The sequence below is a fragment of the Pavona decussata genome, unplaced genomic scaffold (assembly GCF_977016875.1).
Source record: "Pavona decussata unplaced genomic scaffold, jaPavDecu1.1 SCAFFOLD_223, whole genome shotgun sequence".
Taxonomy (NCBI): Eukaryota; Metazoa; Cnidaria; class Anthozoa; order Scleractinia; family Agariciidae; genus Pavona; species Pavona decussata.
Window position 1 is genome coordinate 1899477 of NW_028145628.1, and position 19001 is coordinate 1918477.

The 19001-nt window shown below is 41.3% G+C and overlaps 2 protein-coding genes across 2 annotated transcripts in view; one reads left to right on the top strand and one right to left on the bottom strand.

Annotated features, from left to right (window-relative positions):
* The window catches only part of LOC146459084 (uncharacterized), a 275459-nt gene that overhangs the window by 151959 nt on the left and 104499 nt on the right, over positions 1-19001 (bottom strand). The gene's annotated exons all lie outside the window — the stretch shown is intronic.
* On the top strand, positions 15863-17965 carry LOC146459093 (uncharacterized). The gene has a single exon (XM_085089714.1). The coding sequence runs from the start codon at positions 15863-15865 to the stop codon at positions 17963-17965; it is 2103 nt and encodes a 700-aa protein (XP_084945840.1).

The window sequence follows — 19001 nt, forward strand, 5'->3', positions numbered from 1 at the left end:
GTTTGAGGGTTTGGGATTCTTGCGTTCGGTGGTTAGGGATTCTTACGTTTGGGGGTTAGGGATTCCTACGTTTGGGGGTTAGGGATTCTTACGTTTGGGGGTTAGTTTTCTTACGTTTGGTGGTTAGCAATTCTTACCATTGGGGGTTACGGATTCTTACGTTTGAGGGTTGAGGATTCTTGCGTTTGAGGGGTTAGGGATTCTTACGTTTAGGGGTTAGTCAATCTTACTATCGGAGGTTTGTTTTCTCACGGTTGGGGGTTAGTCATTCTTACGTTTGGGCGTTCGTTTTCTTTCTTTAAAGGGATAGGGATTCTTACGTTTTGGGGTTAGTTTTATTACGTTTGGGGGTTAGGGATTCTTACGATTGGGGGTTAGTTGTCTTACTTTTGGGGTTTAGGGATTCTTCCGTTTGGGGGTTAGGTCTCTTACATTTGGGGGTTAAAGATTTTTACGTTGTTAGTTGTCTTACGTATAGGGTATAGTGATTCCCACTTTTGGGGGTTAGGTCTCTTACGTTTAGTGGTTAGGGATTCTTCCGGTTGGGCGTTAGTTTTCTTACATTTGGAGGTTTGGGATTCTTACGTTTGTGGGTTTGTTATCTTACGTTTGGGTGTTAGGGATTCTTACGTTTGTGGTTAGTTTTGTTACGTTTTGGGGTTAAGGATTGTTACGTTTGTTGGTTAGTTTTGATGCGTCTGGGGGTTAGGGATTTTTACTTTTGGGGGTAAGTTTTCTTGCCTTTGGGGGTTAGGGATTCTTACGTTTTGGCGTTAGTTTTCTTCCGTTTTGAGGTTCGGGATTCGTACGTTGGTTGGTTGGGAATTCTTACGTTTGGGGGTTAGTTTTCTTGCGTTTAGGGGTTAGTTTTCTTACGTTTGGGGTTTAGGAATTTTTACGTTTTGGGGTTAGTTTTCTAACATTTGGGTGTAAGCGATTCTTACATTTGGGGGTTAGTTTTCTTACGTTTGGGGTTTAGCGAGTGTTACATTTGGGGGTTGGTTTTCTTACGTCTGGGGGTTAGGGATTCCTTTGTCTGTGGGTTAGTTTTCTTACGTTTGAGGGTTAGCGATTCTTACGTTTGTGTGTTAGTTTTCTTACGTTTGGGGGTTAGTTTTTTTTTACGTTTGAGTGTTAGTTTACTTTTGTTTGGGCGTTAGGGCTTCTTAAGTTTGTGAGTTAGTTTTCTTACGTTTGGGGTCAGGGATTCTTACGTTTGGGGTTAGTTTTCTTACGTTTTGGGGTTTTGGATTCTTATGTATCGGAGTTAGTTTTCTTACGTTTGGAGGTTAGGGATTGTTCCGTTTTGGGGTTAGTTTTCTTACGCTTAGGGGTTAGGGATTCCAACGTTTGGGGGTTAGTTTTTTTACGTTTGGAGTTTATCGATTCTTACGTTTGGGAGTTGGTTTTCTAACGTTTGGTGGTTAGGGATTGTTACGTTTTGAGGTTAGGGATTTTACGTTTGGGGGTTAGTTTTCTAACTTTTGGGGTTTCGAGATTCTTACGTTGGGGGTTTGGTTTTCTAACGTTTAGGGGTTGAGGACTCTTTCGTTTGGGGGTTAGTTTTGTTACATTTAGGGGTTAGGGATTCTTACGTTTGGGGGTTATGGATTCTTACGTTAAAGGGTTAGTTTTCTTACGTTTGGGGGTTAGGGATTCTTACGTTTGTGGGTTACTTTTCTTGCGTTTGGGGTTTAGGGATTCTTATGTTTGTGGGTTAGTTTTGTTACGTTTTGAGGTTCGTTTTCTTACGATTGGGGGTTAGGGATTCTTACGTTTGGGGTTAGTTTTCTTACGTTTAAGGCTTAGTTTTCTTACGTCTAGGGGTTAGGGATTCTTACGTTTGGGGGTTACGGTTTCTTACGTTTGGGATTAGTGTTCTTACGTTAGGTGGTTAGCGATTCTTACGTTTAGGGGTTACAGATTCTTACGTTTGAAGGCTCAAGACTCTTGCGTTTGGGGGTTAGGGATTCTTACGTTTGGGGTTAGTTTTCTTACGTTTCGGGGTTAGGGATTCTTACGTTAGGGGATTCGTTTTCTTACGTTTTGGCGTTTAGGATTCTTACGATTTTTTGTTCGTTTTCTTACGTTTGGGGGTTAGGGTTTCCTACGTTTGTGGGTTAGTTTTCTTACATTTGGGGGTTAGGGATTCTTACGTTTGTTGTATAGGTTTCTTACGTTTGGGGGTGAGGTATTCTTACGTTTGGGGGTTAGTTTTCGTACGTTTAGTGGTTAGCGATTCTTACGTTTGGGGGTTTAAGATTTTTACGTTTGAGTGTTGGGGATTTTTTGCGTTTGGTAGTTAGGGATTTTTACGTTTGAGGGTTAATTTTCTTACGTTTGGAGATTAAGAAATGTTACGATTGGGGATTAGTTTTGTTACGTTCGGGGGTTAAGGATTCTTACGTTTTTGGGTTTGTTTTCTTATGTTTGGGGATTAGGGATTTTTTCCGTTTGGGAGTTAGTTTTTTACGTTTCGAGTTTAGGGAATCTTACGTTTGGGGGTTTGGGATTCTTACGTTTGGGGTTCCTTTTCTTACGTTTGGGGGTTAGGGATTACTACGTTTGTGGGTTAGTTTTCTTACATTTGGGGATTAGGGATTCTTACGTTTGGGGGTTAGTGTTTTTTCATTTGGGGGTTAAGGATTTTTGCGTTTGGGGGTTAGTTCTCTTACGTTTGGTGGTTAGCGATTCTTACATTTGGCTGTTACGGATTCTTACGTTTGAGGGTTCGGGATTCTTGGGTTTGGTGGTTAGGGATTCTTACGTTTGAGGGTTAGTTTTCTTATGTTTCGAGGTTAAGAAATGTTACGTTTGGGGATAAGTTTTGTTACGTTCGGGGTTAAGGATTCCCACGTTTGCTGGTTAGTTTTCTTAAGTTTGAAAGTTAGGGATTTTTACGTTTGGGGTAAGTGTTCTTACTTTTGGGGGTTAGGGATTTTTACCTTTGGGGATTACTTTTCTTACGGTCGGGGATTAAGTATTCTTACGTTTGGGGGTTACGGATTGTTACGTTTTGGGGTTAGGGATTTTTACGTTTGGGGGTTACTGTTCTTACGTTTAGGGATTAGTTTTCCTACATTTGGTGGTTAGCGATTCTTACGTTTGAGTGTTAGCGATTCTTACATTTGGGGGTAAATTTTCTTACGTTTGAGAATTAAGGATTCTTAAGTTTGGGAGTTAGTTCTCTTACGTTTCGAGGTTAGGAATTCTTACGTTTGGGGGTTAGTTTTCTTAGGTTTGCGGGTTAGGGATTCTTACGTTTTGGGGTTAGTTTTCTTACGTTTACGGGTTATGGATTTTTACGTTTGGGGTTAGTTTTTCTTACGTTTGGGGGTTTGGGATTCTTACGTTTGGGGGTTAGGAATTTTTACGTTTGGGGATTAGTAATTCTTACGTTAGGGGGTTCGTTTTCTTACGTTTGGGGGTTAGGGATTCTTACGATTGGGTCTTCGTTTTCTTACATTTGGGGGTTAGAGATTCTTACGTTTGTGGGTTAGTTTTCTTAACTCTTGGGGTTATAAATTCTTACGTTTGGGGGATAGTTTTCTTAACTTTTGGGGTTAGGGATTCTTACATTGGGAGGGTTAGGAGGCTCACGTTGGAGGGTTAGGGATTCTTACATTTTGCGGTTAGTTTTTTTACCTTTAGGGGTTGGGTATCTTACGATTGGGGGTTAGTTTTCTTACGTTAAGGGGTTAGGAAACCTTACGTTTGGGGATTAGTTTTCTTACGGTCGGGGACTAGGGATTCTTACGTTTGGAGGTTTGTTTTCTTACGTTTGGCGGTTCAGGATTCTTACGTTTGTGGGTAAGTTTTCTTGCGTTTGGGGTTAGGGATTCTTTCAAGTTCTAGTTCAAGTTTATTCAAAAATATTAACATACAATTCAAGGACAACACTAGCCCGCAAGTAGCTAGAGGTAATGTAGGCGGGTAGTGAGAAGACTGATTTATTAGAATTAATTACAGTTTACAGAAATGTATAAATAATTTGTCAGTGAGCCATACAAACATTGAAAAAATGAAAGAAAAGAAAAGAAGTGAACATATGAGGAAAAAGAAATATAAATTGTTATACTTTTAATAGATTGATTTAATTATGATCATGTGGTAACTTTCATTTTTGAAAACTCAGAGATAAGAGTAGAAATGCCAACATAATCATCCTCTTTCGGAGGGAATACTGCTCCATATTTTAGCCCCAAGTCGAGGGAAAGATTTAGATTGTTGGTTTAGTCTCGAATATTTAATGTGGTAGTTACCAATTGAGGAGAATCTCGTATTATAACTATGTGTCTCTCTTGAAAAGTTAAGTTTAGTTAAGCTTCGTTTAGGGGTTAGTTTTCTTACGTTTGGGGTTTAGGGATTCTTCGTTTGGAGGTTAGTTTTCTTACGTTTGGGTGTTAGGGATTCTTAAATTTGGTTGTTAGTTTTATTACGTTTGGGGATTAGGCATTCGTAAGTTTGGGAGTTAGTTCTCTTATGTTTCGAGGTTAGGGATTCTTACATTTCAGGGTTAGTTTTCTTACGTTTGGGGGTTAGGGATTCTTACGTTTAGGGGTCAGTTTTTTTACGTTTAGGGGTTGGGGATTCTTACGTTTGGGGTCAGTTTTCTTACGTTTGGGGGTTAGGTATTCTTACGTTTGAGGGTTAGGGATTCTTACGTTAGGTGGTTCGTTTTCCTAAGTTTGGGCTTTAGGGATTCTTACGACTGGCTCTTCGTTTTCTTACGTTTGGGGGTTAGTTTTCTTATGTTTGGGGATTAGGGATTTTTTCCGTTTGGGAGTTAGTTTTTTTACGTTTCGAGTTTAGGGAATCTTACGTTTGGGGGTTTGGGATTCTTACGTTTCGGGTTCCTTTTTCTTACGTTTGGGGGTTAGGGATTACTACGTTTGTGGGTTAGTTTTCTTACATTTGGGGATTAGGGATTGTTACGTTTGGGGGTTAGTGTTTTTTCGTTTGGGGGTTAAGGATTCTTACGTTTGGGGGTTAGTTTTCTTACGTTTGGTGGTTAGCGATTCTTACATTTGGGGGTTACGGGATCTTACGTTTGAGGGTTCGGGATTTTTGCGTTTGGTGGTTAGGGATTCTTACGTTTGAGGGTTAGTTTTCTTATGTTTCGAGGTTAAGAAATGTTACCATTGGGGATAAGTTTTGTTACGTTTGGGGGTTAAGGATTCTTACGTTTGTGAGTTAGTTTTCTTAAATTTGGAAGTTAGGGATTTTTACGTTTGTGGGTTAGTTTTCTTACATTTGGGGTTAGGGATTCTTACGTTTGGTGGTTAGTGTTCTTTCGTTTGGGGGTTAGTTTTCTTACGTTTGGTGGTTAGCGATTTTTACGTTTGGGGGTTACGGATTCTTACGTTTGAGTGTTTGGGATTCTTACGTTTGGGGTTACGGATTCTTACGTTTTGGGGGTTAGGGATTTTTACGTTTGGGGGTTAGTTTTCTTACGTTTGGGGATTAGTTTTCTTACGCTGAAGGATTAGCGATTTTTTCTTTCGGAGGTTAGTTTTCTTACGTTTTAGGGTTAGGGATTTCTGTGTTTGTGGGTTAGTTTCTTTACATTTGGGGGTTAGGGCTTCTTACGTTTGGTGGTTAGTCATTCTTACGTTTGGGCGTTCGTTTTCTTACTTTTAGGGGATAGAGATTCTTACGTTTGGTGGTTACGGATTCTTACGTTTGAGGGTTTGGGATTCTTGCGTTCGGTGGTTAGGGATTCTTACGTTTGGGGGTTAGGGATTCCTACGTTTGGGGGTTAGGGATTCTTACGTTTGGGGGTTAGTTTTCTTACGTTTGGTGGTTAGCAATTCTTACCATTGGGGGTTACGGATTCTTACGTTTGAGGGTTGAGGATTCTTGCGTTTGAGGGGTTAGGGATTCTTACGTTTAGGGGTTAGTCAATCTTACTATCGGAGGTTTGTTTTCTCACGGTTGGGGGTTAGTCATTCTTACGTTTGGGCGTTCGTTTTCTTTCTTTAAAGGGATAGGGATTCTTACGTTTTGGGGTTAGTTTTATTACGTTTGGGGGTTAGGGATTCTTACGATTGGGGGTTAGTTGTCTTACTTTTGGGGTTTAGGGATTCTTCCGTTTGGGGGTTAGGTCTCTTACATTTGGGGGTTAAAGATTTTTACGTTGTTAGTTGTCTTACGTATAGGGTATAGTGATTCCCACTTTTGGGGGTTAGGTCTCTTACGTTTAGTGGTTAGGGATTCTTCCGGTTGGGCGTTAGTTTTCTTACATTTGGAGGTTTGGGATTCTTACGTTTGTGGGTTTGTTATCTTACGTTTGGGTGTTAGGGATTCTTACGTTTGTGGTTAGTTTTGTTACGTTTTGGGGTTAAGGATTGTTACGTTTGTTGGTTAGTTTTGATGCGTCTGGGGGTTAGGGATTTTTACTTTTGGGGGTAAGTTTTCTTGCCTTTGGGGGTTAGGGATTCTTACGTTTTGGCGTTAGTTTTCTTCCGTTTTGAGGTTCGGGATTCGTACGTTGGTTGGTTGGGAATTCTTACGTTTGGGGGTTAGTTTTCTTGCGTTTAGGGGTTAGTTTTCTTACGTTTGGGGTTTAGGAATTTTTACGTTTTGGGGTTAGTTTTCTAACATTTGGGTGTAAGCGATTCTTACATTTGGGGGTTAGTTTTCTTACGTTTGGGGTTTAGCGAGTGTTACATTTGGGGGTTGGTTTTCTTACGTCTGGGGGTTAGGGATTCCTTTGTCTGTGGGTTAGTTTTCTTACGTTTGAGGGTTAGCGATTCTTACGTTTGTGTGTTAGTTTTCTTACGTTTGGGGGTTAGTTTTTTTTTACGTTTGAGTGTTAGTTTACTTTTGTTTGGGCGTTAGGGCTTCTTAAGTTTGTGAGTTAGTTTTCTTACGTTTGGGGTCAGGGATTCTTACGTTTGGGGTTAGTTTTCTTACGTTTTGGGGTTTTGGATTCTTATGTATCGGAGTTAGTTTTCTTACGTTTGGAGGTTAGGGATTGTTCCGTTTTGGGGTTAGTTTTCTTACGCTTAGGGGTTAGGGATTCCAACGTTTGGGGGTTAGTTTTTTTACGTTTGGAGTTTATCGATTCTTACGTTTGGGAGTTGGTTTTCTAACGTTTGGTGGTTAGGGATTGTTACGTTTTGAGGTTAGGGATTTTACGTTTGGGGGTTAGTTTTCTAACTTTTGGGGTTTCGAGATTCTTACGTTGGGGGTTTGGTTTTCTAACGTTTAGGGGTTGAGGACTCTTTCGTTTGGGGGTTAGTTTTGTTACATTTAGGGGTTAGGGATTCTTACGTTTGGGGGTTATGGATTCTTACGTTAAAGGGTTAGTTTTCTTACGTTTGGGGGTTAGGGATTCTTACGTTTGTGGGTTACTTTTCTTGCGTTTGGGGTTTAGGGATTCTTATGTTTGTGGGTTAGTTTTGTTACGTTTTGAGGTTCGTTTTCTTACGATTGGGGGTTAGGGATTCTTACGTTTGGGGTTAGTTTTCTTACGTTTAAGGCTTAGTTTTCTTACGTCTAGGGGTTAGGGATTCTTACGTTTGGGGGTTACGGTTTCTTACGTTTGGGATTAGTGTTCTTACGTTAGGTGGTTAGCGATTCTTACGTTTAGGGGTTACAGATTCTTACGTTTGAAGGCTCAAGACTCTTGCGTTTGGGGGTTAGGGATTCTTACGTTTGGGGTTAGTTTTCTTACGTTTCGGGGTTAGGGATTCTTACGTTAGGGGATTCGTTTTCTTACGTTTTGGCGTTTAGGATTCTTACGATTTTTTGTTCGTTTTCTTACGTTTGGGGGTTAGGGTTTCCTACGTTTGTGGGTTAGTTTTCTTACATTTGGGGGTTAGGGATTCTTACGTTTGTTGTATAGGTTTCTTACGTTTGGGGGTGAGGTATTCTTACGTTTGGGGGTTAGTTTTCGTACGTTTAGTGGTTAGCGATTCTTACGTTTGGGGGTTTAAGATTTTTACGTTTGAGTGTTGGGGATTTTTTGCGTTTGGTAGTTAGGGATTTTTACGTTTGAGGGTTAATTTTCTTACGTTTGGAGATTAAGAAATGTTACGATTGGGGATTAGTTTTGTTACGTTCGGGGGTTAAGGATTCTTACGTTTTTGGGTTTGTTTTCTTATGTTTGGGGATTAGGGATTTTTTCCGTTTGGGAGTTAGTTTTTTACGTTTCGAGTTTAGGGAATCTTACGTTTGGGGGTTTGGGATTCTTACGTTTGGGGTTCCTTTTCTTACGTTTGGGGGTTAGGGATTACTACGTTTGTGGGTTAGTTTTCTTACATTTGGGGATTAGGGATTCTTACGTTTGGGGGTTAGTGTTTTTTCATTTGGGGGTTAAGGATTTTTGCGTTTGGGGGTTAGTTCTCTTACGTTTGGTGGTTAGCGATTCTTACATTTGGCTGTTACGGATTCTTACGTTTGAGGGTTCGGGATTCTTGGGTTTGGTGGTTAGGGATTCTTACGTTTGAGGGTTAGTTTTCTTATGTTTCGAGGTTAAGAAATGTTACGTTTGGGGATAAGTTTTGTTACGTTCGGGGTTAAGGATTCCCACGTTTGCTGGTTAGTTTTCTTAAGTTTGAAAGTTAGGGATTTTTACGTTTGGGGTAAGTGTTCTTACTTTTGGGGGTTAGGGATTTTTACCTTTGGGGATTACTTTTCTTACGGTCGGGGATTAAGTATTCTTACGTTTGGGGGTTACGGATTGTTACGTTTTGGGGTTAGGGATTTTTACGTTTGGGGGTTACTGTTCTTACGTTTAGGGATTAGTTTTCCTACATTTGGTGGTTAGCGATTCTTACGTTTGAGTGTTAGCGATTCTTACATTTGGGGGTAAATTTTCTTACGTTTGAGAATTAAGGATTCTTAAGTTTGGGAGTTAGTTCTCTTACGTTTCGAGGTTAGGAATTCTTACGTTTGGGGGTTAGTTTTCTTAGGTTTGCGGGTTAGGGATTCTTACGTTTTGGGGTTAGTTTTCTTACGTTTACGGGTTATGGATTTTTACGTTTGGGGTTAGTTTTTCTTACGTTTGGGGGTTTGGGATTCTTACGTTTGGGGGTTAGGAATTTTTACGTTTGGGGATTAGTAATTCTTACGTTAGGGGGTTCGTTTTCTTACGTTTGGGGGTTAGGGATTCTTACGATTGGGTCTTCGTTTTCTTACATTTGGGGGTTAGAGATTCTTACGTTTGTGGGTTAGTTTTCTTAACTCTTGGGGTTATAAATTCTTACGTTTGGGGGATAGTTTTCTTAACTTTTGGGGTTAGGGATTCTTACATTGGGAGGGTTAGGAGGCTCACGTTGGAGGGTTAGGGATTCTTACATTTTGCGGTTAGTTTTTTTACCTTTAGGGGTTGGGTATCTTACGATTGGGGGTTAGTTTTCTTACGTTAAGGGGTTAGGAAACCTTACGTTTGGGGATTAGTTTTCTTACGGTCGGGGACTAGGGATTCTTACGTTTGGAGGTTTGTTTTCTTACGTTTGGCGGTTCAGGATTCTTACGTTTGTGGGTAAGTTTTCTTGCGTTTGGGGTTAGGGATTCTTTCAAGTTCTAGTTCAAGTTTATTCAAAAATATTAACATACAATTCAAGGACAACACTAGCCCGCAAGTAGCTAGAGGTAATGTAGGCGGGTAGTGAGAAGACTGATTTATTAGAATTAATTACAGTTTACAGAAATGTATAAATAATTTGTCAGTGAGCCATACAAACATTGAAAAAATGAAAGAAAAGAAAAGAAGTGAACATATGAGGAAAAAGAAATATAAATTGTTATACTTTTAATAGATTGATTTAATTATGATCATGTGGTAACTTTCATTTTTGAAAACTCAGAGATAAGAGTAGAAATGCCAACATAATCATCCTCTTTCGGAGGGAATACTGCTCCATATTTTAGCCCCAAGTCGAGGGAAAGATTTAGATTGTTGGTTTAGTCTCGAATATTTAATGTGGTAGTTACCAATTGAGGAGAATCTCGTATTATAACTATGTGTCTCTCTTGAAAAGTTAAGTTTAGTTAAGCTTCGTTTAGGGGTTAGTTTTCTTACGTTTGGGGTTTAGGGATTCTTCGTTTGGAGGTTAGTTTTCTTACGTTTGGGTGTTAGGGATTCTTAAATTTGGTTGTTAGTTTTATTACGTTTGGGGATTAGGCATTCGTAAGTTTGGGAGTTAGTTCTCTTATGTTTCGAGGTTAGGGATTCTTACATTTCAGGGTTAGTTTTCTTACGTTTGGGGGTTAGGGATTCTTACGTTTAGGGGTCAGTTTTTTTACGTTTAGGGGTTGGGGATTCTTACGTTTGGGGTCAGTTTTCTTACGTTTGGGGGTTAGGTATTCTTACGTTTGAGGGTTAGGGATTCTTACGTTAGGTGGTTCGTTTTCCTAAGTTTGGGCTTTAGGGATTCTTACGACTGGCTCTTCGTTTTCTTACGTTTGGGGGTTAGTTTTCTTACCTTTGTTGATTAAGGATTCTTACGTTTAAGGGATAGTTTTTTTACGTTTGGCGGTTAGGGATTCTTATGTTTGGGGGTTCGGTATTGTTACGTTAGGAGGGTTAAGAGGCTTACATTGGGGGGTTAGGGATCCTTACGTTTGGGGGTTTGTTTTCTTACGTTTGGGGGTTAGGAATTCTTACATTTGGGGGTTACTTTTCTTTCGTTTGGGGGTTAGATATTCTTACGTTTGGGGGTTAGTTTTCTTACGTTTGGGGGTTTGGGATTGTTACGATTGGGTGTTAGTATTCTTACGTTTGGGGGTTAGTTTCCTTCCGTTTGGGGGTTAGGGATTTTTACGTTTGTGGGTTAGTTTTCTTACGGTCCTGGATTAGGGATTCTTACGTTTGGAGGTTAATTTTCTTACGTTTCGGGGCTAGCGATTCCTACGTTTAGGGGTTAGGATTTTTACGTTTGGGCGTTAGCGATTCTTACGTTTGGAAATTAGTTTTCTTACGGTCAAGGATTACGGATTCTAACGTTTGGAGGTTAGTTTTCTTACCTTCAGGGGTTAGGGATTCTTACGTTTGGGGGTTAGTTTTCTTACGTTTGGGGGTTAGGGATTCTTACGTTTGGGGGTAAGGGATTCTTACGTTTTGGGGTTAGTTCTTTTACGTTTGGGTGTTAAGGATTCTTACGTTTCGGGGACAGTTTTCTTACATTTGGGGGTTAGGGACTTTTACGTTTGGGTTTAGTTTTCTTGCGTATGGGGGTTAACGATTCTTACGTTTGGGGCTTAATTTTTCTTACATTTGGAGGTAAGGGATTCTTACGTTTGCGGGTTAGTTATCTTTCGTTTGGGGTTAGGGAATCTTACGTTTGGGAGTTAGTTTATTACGTTTGGCGGTTAAGGATTCTTACGTTTCGGGGACAGTTTTCTTACGTTTGGCCGTCAGGGATTCCTACGTTTCGGGGTTACAGATTCTTACGTTTGAGGGTTCGGGATTCTGACGTTAAGGGGGTTAGGGATCCTTACGTTTGGGGGTTTGTTTTCTTACTTTTGGTTGTTGGGGATTCTTACATTTGGGGGTTAGTTCTCTTTCGTTTTGGGGGTTAGGGATTCTTACGTTTAGGGGTTTGGGATTTTAACGCTTTGGGGTTGGTTTTCTTACGTTTGGGGGTTAAGGATTCTTACGTTTCGGGGACAGCTTTCTTACGTTTGGCGGTCAGGGATTCCTACGTTTCGGGGTTACAGATTCTTACGTTTGAGGGTTCGGGATTCTGACGTTAAGGGGGTTAGGGATCCTTACGTTTGGGGGTTTGTTTTCTTACTTTTGGTTGTTGGGGATTCTTACATTTGGGGGTTAGTTCTCTTTCGTTCTTGGGGTTAGGGATTCTTACGTTTAGGGGTTTGGGATTTTAACGCTTTGAGGTTGGTTTTCTTACTTTTGGGAGTTAGGGATTTTTACGTTTGTGGGTTAGTTTTCTTAAGTTAGGAGGTTAGTGATTTTTACGTTTGGGGGTTAGTGTTCTTACAGTTGGGAGTTAATGATTCTTACGTTTGGGGATTAGTTTTCTTACGGTCGGCGATTAGGGATTCTTACGTTTGGAGGTTAGGTTTCTTACGTTTCGTGGTTGACGATTCCTACGTTTGGGTGTTAGAATTTTTCGTTTGGGGGCTAGAAAATCTGACGTTACGAGGTTAGTTGCTTACCTTTAGGGGTTAGGGATTCTTACGATTGTGGGTTAGCTTTCTTAAGTTTTGACGTTAGGGATTTTAACGTTTGGGGGTTAGTGTTCTTACGTTTAGGGATTAGTTTTCTTACGGTCAAGGATTTGGGATTCTTACGTTTGGAGGTTAGCTTTCTTACGTTTGGGGGTTAAGGATTTTAATGTTTGGGGGTTAGTTTTCTTACGTTTGAGGGTTAGTTTTTTTTTATGTTTGCGGGTTAAGGATTCTTACGTTTGGGTGTTAAGGATTCTTATGTTTGGGGGTTAGAGATTCTTTCGTTTAGGCGTTAGTTTTCTTCTATTTGGGGGTTCAGGATTCTCACGTTTGGGGGCTAGTGATTCTTACGTTTGGGGTTAGTTTTCTTACGTTTGGTATTTAGGGATTCTTACAATTGGGGTTTATTTTTTTTACGTTGGGGGATTGGGGTTTCTTACGTTTGGGCGTTACTTTTCTTACATTTGGGTTTAGGGATTCTCACGTTTGGGTGTAAGTTATCTCACATTTGTGGTTAGGGACTCTTACGTTTAGGGGTTAGTTTTCTTACGTTTTGGGGTAAAGGATTCTTACGTTTTGGGGTTAGTTTTCTTGCGTTACGCGGTTAGGGTTTCTTACGTTTGGGGATTAGGGATTGTTCCGTCTGGTGGTTAGTTTTCTTACGTTTCGGGGCTAAGGATTCTTAGGTTTAGGGAATAGTTTTTTTAAGGTCTGGGGGTTAGGGATTCTTATGTTTGAGGGTTAGGGATTCTTACGTTTGGAGGTTAGTTTTCTTATGTTAAGGGGTTAAAAAATATTACGTTATGAGGTTAGTTTTCTTACCTCTAGGGGTTAGGGATTCTTACGATTGTGGGTTAGCTTTCTTAAGTTTACCTTTGGGGGTTAGTGTTCTTTCGTTTGGGGATTAGGGATTTTTATGTTCAGGGATTAGTTTTCTTATGGTCAAGGATTTGGGATTCTTACGTTTGGAGGTTAGTTTTCTTACCTTAAGGGGTTAGGGATTTTTTTTGTTTTGGGGTTAGTTTTCTTGCGTTTGAGGGTTAGTTTTTTTTATGTTTGCGGGTTAAGGATTCTTACGCTTGGGTGTTAGGGATTGTTATGTTTGGGGGTTACTTTTCTTACGTTAAGGGGTTAGAGATTCTTTCGTTTAGGCGTCTGTTTTTCTTATACAATACAATATTTATTTCGCCATATACACAACATTTACAGATGGGAAGAAAAAATGAAGAAAAAAAAAAAAAAAAAATTGAAGAAAGAAAATAAATGGCGAGGAAACCTGAAAGAAACCACGAGGCTTATAACAAGTCAGGCTTCCTCACTTAACTAATCTTATATTAGAATTACAATATGGACTTATGGTAAATTAACTTTGACCGCGCACACGTACACACACACATATTAAGTAAGTTAGTTAAGAATTACAGCCTTACAGAAGTTAATACCTAGAAAGAAGAAATTCTTTAAGCTTTCTTTTGAAAGAAAAGAAATCGCATTTGGTGGTTTGGGATTCTTACGTTTGGGGGCTAGCGATTCTTACGTTTGGGGGCTAGGAATTCTTACGTTTGGATGTTAGTTATCTTTGGTTTGGGGGTTAGTTTTCTTACCTTTAGGGGTTAGAGATTCTTACGTTTAAGGGTTAGTTTTCTTACGTTTGGGTTTAGTTTTTTTACGTTTGGAATTAGGGATTCTTACGTTTGAAGGTCAGTTTTCTTACGTTTTGAGGTAAGGTATTTTTACGTTGGGGGTTAGGGTTTTCACGTTTGTGGGTTAGTTTTCTTACGTTTGAAGGTTAGAGATTATTTCGTTTAAGCGTTAGTTTTCTTATATATTGGGGTTTAGGATTCTTACGTTTGGGGTTAGTGATTCTTACGTTTGGGGGTTAGTTTTCTTACGTTTTAGGGTTAGGGATTCTTACGTTGGGGGTTAAGAATTGTTTCGTTCGGGGGTTAGTTTTCTTACCTTTTGGGTTTCCGGATTCTTATGTTTGGGGGTTAGTTCTCTTACGTTTTGGGGATAGGGATTCCTACAGTAAGGGCTTAGTTTTTTTTATGTTTGGGGGTAAGTCATTTTAAAATTTGGGGGTCAGTTTTTTTACGTTTGCAGGTTAGTCATTTATAGGTTTGGGGGCTATGGATTCTTACGTTTCGGGGTTAATTTTTTTTACATTTGGGGGTTAGTTATTCTTACGTTTGGGGGTTAGGGTTTTTTACATTTGGGGAATAGTTTTCTTTTTTTGGAGGTTCGGATTTCTTACGTTTGGGTTTTAGTTTTCTTACGTTTGGGAGTTAGGGATTCTTACGCTTGGGGGTTAGTGTTCTTACGTTTGTTGGTTAGGGATTCTTAAGTTTAAGGTTTAGTTTTCTAGCGTTTCGGGATTAGGGATTCTTACGTTTGGTGGTTAGTTTTCTTACTTTTGGGGGACAGGGATTCTTACGTTTGGGGGTTAGGGATTCTTACGTTTGCTGGTTAAGGATTCTTACGTTTAGGGGTTAGTCATTCATACGTTTAGGGTTTAGTTTTCTTACGTTTGGGGGTTAGGGATTATTACGTTCGTGGGTTAGTTTTCTTACATTTGGAGGATAGGGATTGTTACATTTGGGGTTAGTTTTATTACGTTTTGGGGTTAGGGATTCTTACGTTTGGGGGTTAGTTATCTTAAGTTTGGAGGTTAAGGATTTTTACGTTTGGGTTTTAGTTTTCTTACGTTTGGGGGTTAGGGATTCTTACTTTTGGGGGTTAGTTTTCTAACGTTTGGGGGTGTTGCGGACTGTTATTTACTGCGTGACATTCTTCTACAACTTTGTTTGTTTCGCATCCGTGTTTTCACTTGTGTGTAGAGCTTTTCGTTATTTTGCGTCCCTTAGGGACTAATTAGTACAAATATATATATATATATATATATATATGCAAGCGCAGGAAATTTAGTCGTTAGTTTTCACAGTCATTTCAGTTTGATGCTGTAATTTTCGGTTCAAGTTGTGAACGTGTTTCCCGCTTGCCAGTACAAACATTCGCGAACCTCTTTCGTTCTGTTAAAAAGTGTTAAAGGAGTGTTCGGAATAAACAACTGGTAATCACGAGGGTTCGTCGTTTAGCGTTCTTGTCTGTTATCCCTCACATCGTTCGCGAATGTTTAACGGAGAAGTGTGGCGAATTTACGTATGGCTTCGAATTCGAGTGAGGATTTTGTATGCGAAGGCGCCGGGGGTGGTTCAATCGGACTTGATCATGGAGCGGTTTTCAACAAAGAAATTACATCCTTGAAAAATTTACGTTCTGGATATCTTTCGTGGCTTACAAGGGTGTATGATGAGATCGAGAGTTGGATGTCGCATCCAGAAGCTGTGAATTAAGTGTTGTTAAAAAAGGACTTAATCGGTACGGCTTTTTCGCGACTCGAAGAAGTTCAGTTCTCTTTACTCGCGCGTATCGATGGTGAATCGATGAATCGGACAAAGGCTCTCAGGTCATGCCGAACGTAGATCCCGAAGATTCCATAAGTCAATTAGGATCGGCGAATTCCTCAGTTGGTTGTTCAAGTTCCAAGTCCTCCGAGTCGTCGAAAAGTCGTGGAAGTGCTTCTAGTAAATCGAACAGTGTGCGGTTGTGAGAGGCTAAAGAGCGACGCGAGCAAGCTCGACTTAAACTTCAGCAGCTAAAACTCTTTCAGGATCTCGAACAGCGGCGGATCGATTTAAGAAAGGAAGAACAGAAACTGAAGCTAATGCATGAGTACGAACTAGCCACCGTGAGCAAAAACATTTGGATGATTCCAGGAGACGCCGCAGATTCCAAACCGGATGACCATGTTGCGAGCAGGGAAGGTCGTCGTTCAGGTAATCCAGTGGACCCTAAATGTGAGAGTATACACAGGACCACTAACATGCCGTTACCAACTGTTCAAGATCCCATCGTGACGCAGTCAACTTCTGACTTTATCGGAGACGAACTACCGAAGAAGTCTGGTTTGAATCCTTTTGCTCCTGAGTGGCCTTGTGGAATACCAACAGCTTCCCTGGCAAACACCAATACTACACAAGGAAATGCAGCTGACCCAATCAAGCAAAACGTTGACCAGTTGGTGCAGTCCTTGACTTCAGCGTTGAACGTAGGGTTTAATATGCCCAAAACGGAAATACTCACCTTCGACGGAGACCCCTTGGAGTATTGGAAGTTTATTCACAATTTTGAAGTGAACATTGTCGGTCTGACGGACGATCCGCGAAAGAAGTTATCTTACCTGATTCAATACTGCAAGAGCGAGGCGAGAGAGGTGATTGAAAACTGTTGCATTCTGGAATCAGAACAAGGCTACAAGAAAGCAAGGGACATTTTGCATCATCAGTTCGGGAGACCTCATTTAGTCGCGCGAGCTCACGTAAATCAGCTAACAAAGGGACAATCGATTAAGCCAGCCGATGGAGTAGCACTGCAGAAACTTGCTCGTCAAATGCTTAAATGTGAACTTACCCTTACACAAATGGGTTGTGATGCCGACTTAAATAATTCAGAGACGATGTTGAGGATTATGGATCGCTTGCCGCTAAATCTACAAACTAAATGGACCGAGCGTGCTGAGACCATTTTCAAGAGTGGAGGCCGTCCGCGTTTCAGTCATCTCGCCTCGTTTGTCCAACAGTGCGCCGACGCCGCAAACAATATGTTTGGTCAGCACTTAAGCGAAGCGAAGTCCAAAGGAAAAAGTTGTAGCCGTCCACGCGGTAGCGCACATGAAGATCCTGGAGCACGCTCACACGAGAGTTCAAGTGTTCTCCCACGCGAGGGCCCACGTATTATCACACGCGAGATCACACGTAACGAACAACGCGGGATCACACGCGGCGATCGACATGGCAATACACGCAGTAACGAACGTCACGCCCAACAGACTTTCCCACCTCCGGATGTCCACACATTGAGTTCTTTATGTCCTTTGTGTTCTGGGCCACATACTTTGTCAAATTGCGAGTCCTTTATGAAGAAATCGTACCAGGAACGTTTGGATCTGATGTTCCAGAAACATATCTGCAGGAATTGTCTTGTACCTGGTCATTACGCGAAGGGGTGCGCCACACCCAGAGGTTGTGATCGGCCTGGTTGTCAAAGAAAGCACCATGCACTGCTTCATCCCCCAGCTGTGTCTGTCGGCAATCAAGAACTAGCTAGTCGACCCACTTCATACCAAGCTTCTGCTACCGTTCTAAACAGTGCCACTGGGGCCGGAAGAAAAAGAGTTTGTCTACGAGTCGTCCCTGTACGAGTTGAAGGGTCGAGTGGGCAGATCGTCGAGACGTACACCCTGCTGGATGACGGTTCTGATGTGTCGTTATGTGATCGGCGACTACTGCAGCAACTTGGATTAAACGGTGTTCAGCGTCAATTCACCCTTACTACTCTTAGTAGCAATGGTAAAGAGCAGAGTGGAATGGAAGTCAGTTTGAAAGCCAGTAGTCTGGATGGCAATGAAAGTCTCTCCCTGTCTCGAGTGTGGTCAGTCGATGGAATACCAGTGTCAGAGGGAAGTATTCCTATGCCAGACGACGTCAAAAGATGGGCTCATTTGCGAGATTTGAATCTCCCTCAGATCGATGAACGTAAAGTCATGCTGCTGATTGGCGGGGATTGTCCAGATGCATTCTGGGTATTAGACGAAAGAAGAGGTGCCAGTAATGAGCCTTTTGCCGTCAAGTTCCCGTTAGGATGGACCTTACTTGGCCCCGTTGGTCCCGCAAATCCAAGTCAGCATTTTCATGTCAACTTCATTCGTTCCCAAGATGATATGTTCCAGTTACAGGTCGAAAAGTTCTGGAAGACCGAAGACCGGTGAAGATTCCCCCTAATGAGCTTCCCACTGACGGAAAGGTTGTCTGGTACCTTCCCCACCATCCAGTGTTTCATGAAAGAAAGCCTGAAAAGGTTCGGGTGGTATTTGATTGCGCAGCCAAGTACTTGGGTACTTCACTCAACGACCAGTTGTTGCAAGGTCCAGATCTTAACAATAATTTGATCGGTGTCCTGATGCGTTTCCGGGAAGAAAACGTTGCTGTTGTTTCAGACATTGAAGCTATGTTCCACCAGGTTAGAGTAGACCCATCTGACTGCGACGTCTTGAGATTTCTGTGGTGGCAGAACGGTGATTTAACTAGTCCTCCAGACGAGTACAAGATGGTAGTTCATGTCTTCGGAGCTACGTCGTCTCCTAGTTGTACAAGCTTCTGCCTTAGGAAGACGGCTGAGGACAACGAAAGCGAATTTTCCGCCGAGATCGTTAACACAGTTAGAAGAAACTTCTACGTGGATGATTGTCTGAAATCAGTGAGGACACCTCGAGATGCAAGGAAGCTCGTGTGTGAGTTAACTGACTTACTGTCGCGTGGAGGGTTCCGTTTGACCAAATGGACGAGTAATGACCGTCAAGTTCTAGCAAGTATTCCCGAGAGTGAGAGAGCGAAATCAGTCATCAACTTGGACTTGGATGAATTACCTGTGGAGCGTACGCTTGGTGTACAGTGGAATGTGGAGAACGATGAGTTTGGTTTCAAAGTCGTTGCTATGAAGAAACCTACAACCAGGCGTGGTATCTTATCTGTTGCAAGTTCAGTGTACGATCCTCTCGGATTCTTGGCACCATTTACTCTGTCGGCGAAATTAATGCTGCAGGAATTATGCAAGAAGAAAATAGGCTGGGATGAAGAAATTGTTGGCGAAGAATTGAGTCGCTGGGAACGCTGGCTTGCTGACCTGCCTCGATTGTCTGAGATCAATGTCAAGAGGTGCTACAAACCAGCTTCATTTGAAGAGGTTAACCAAGTCCAGCTTCATCATTTCTCTGACGCTTCCCAGTACGCCTATGGTGCAGCTTC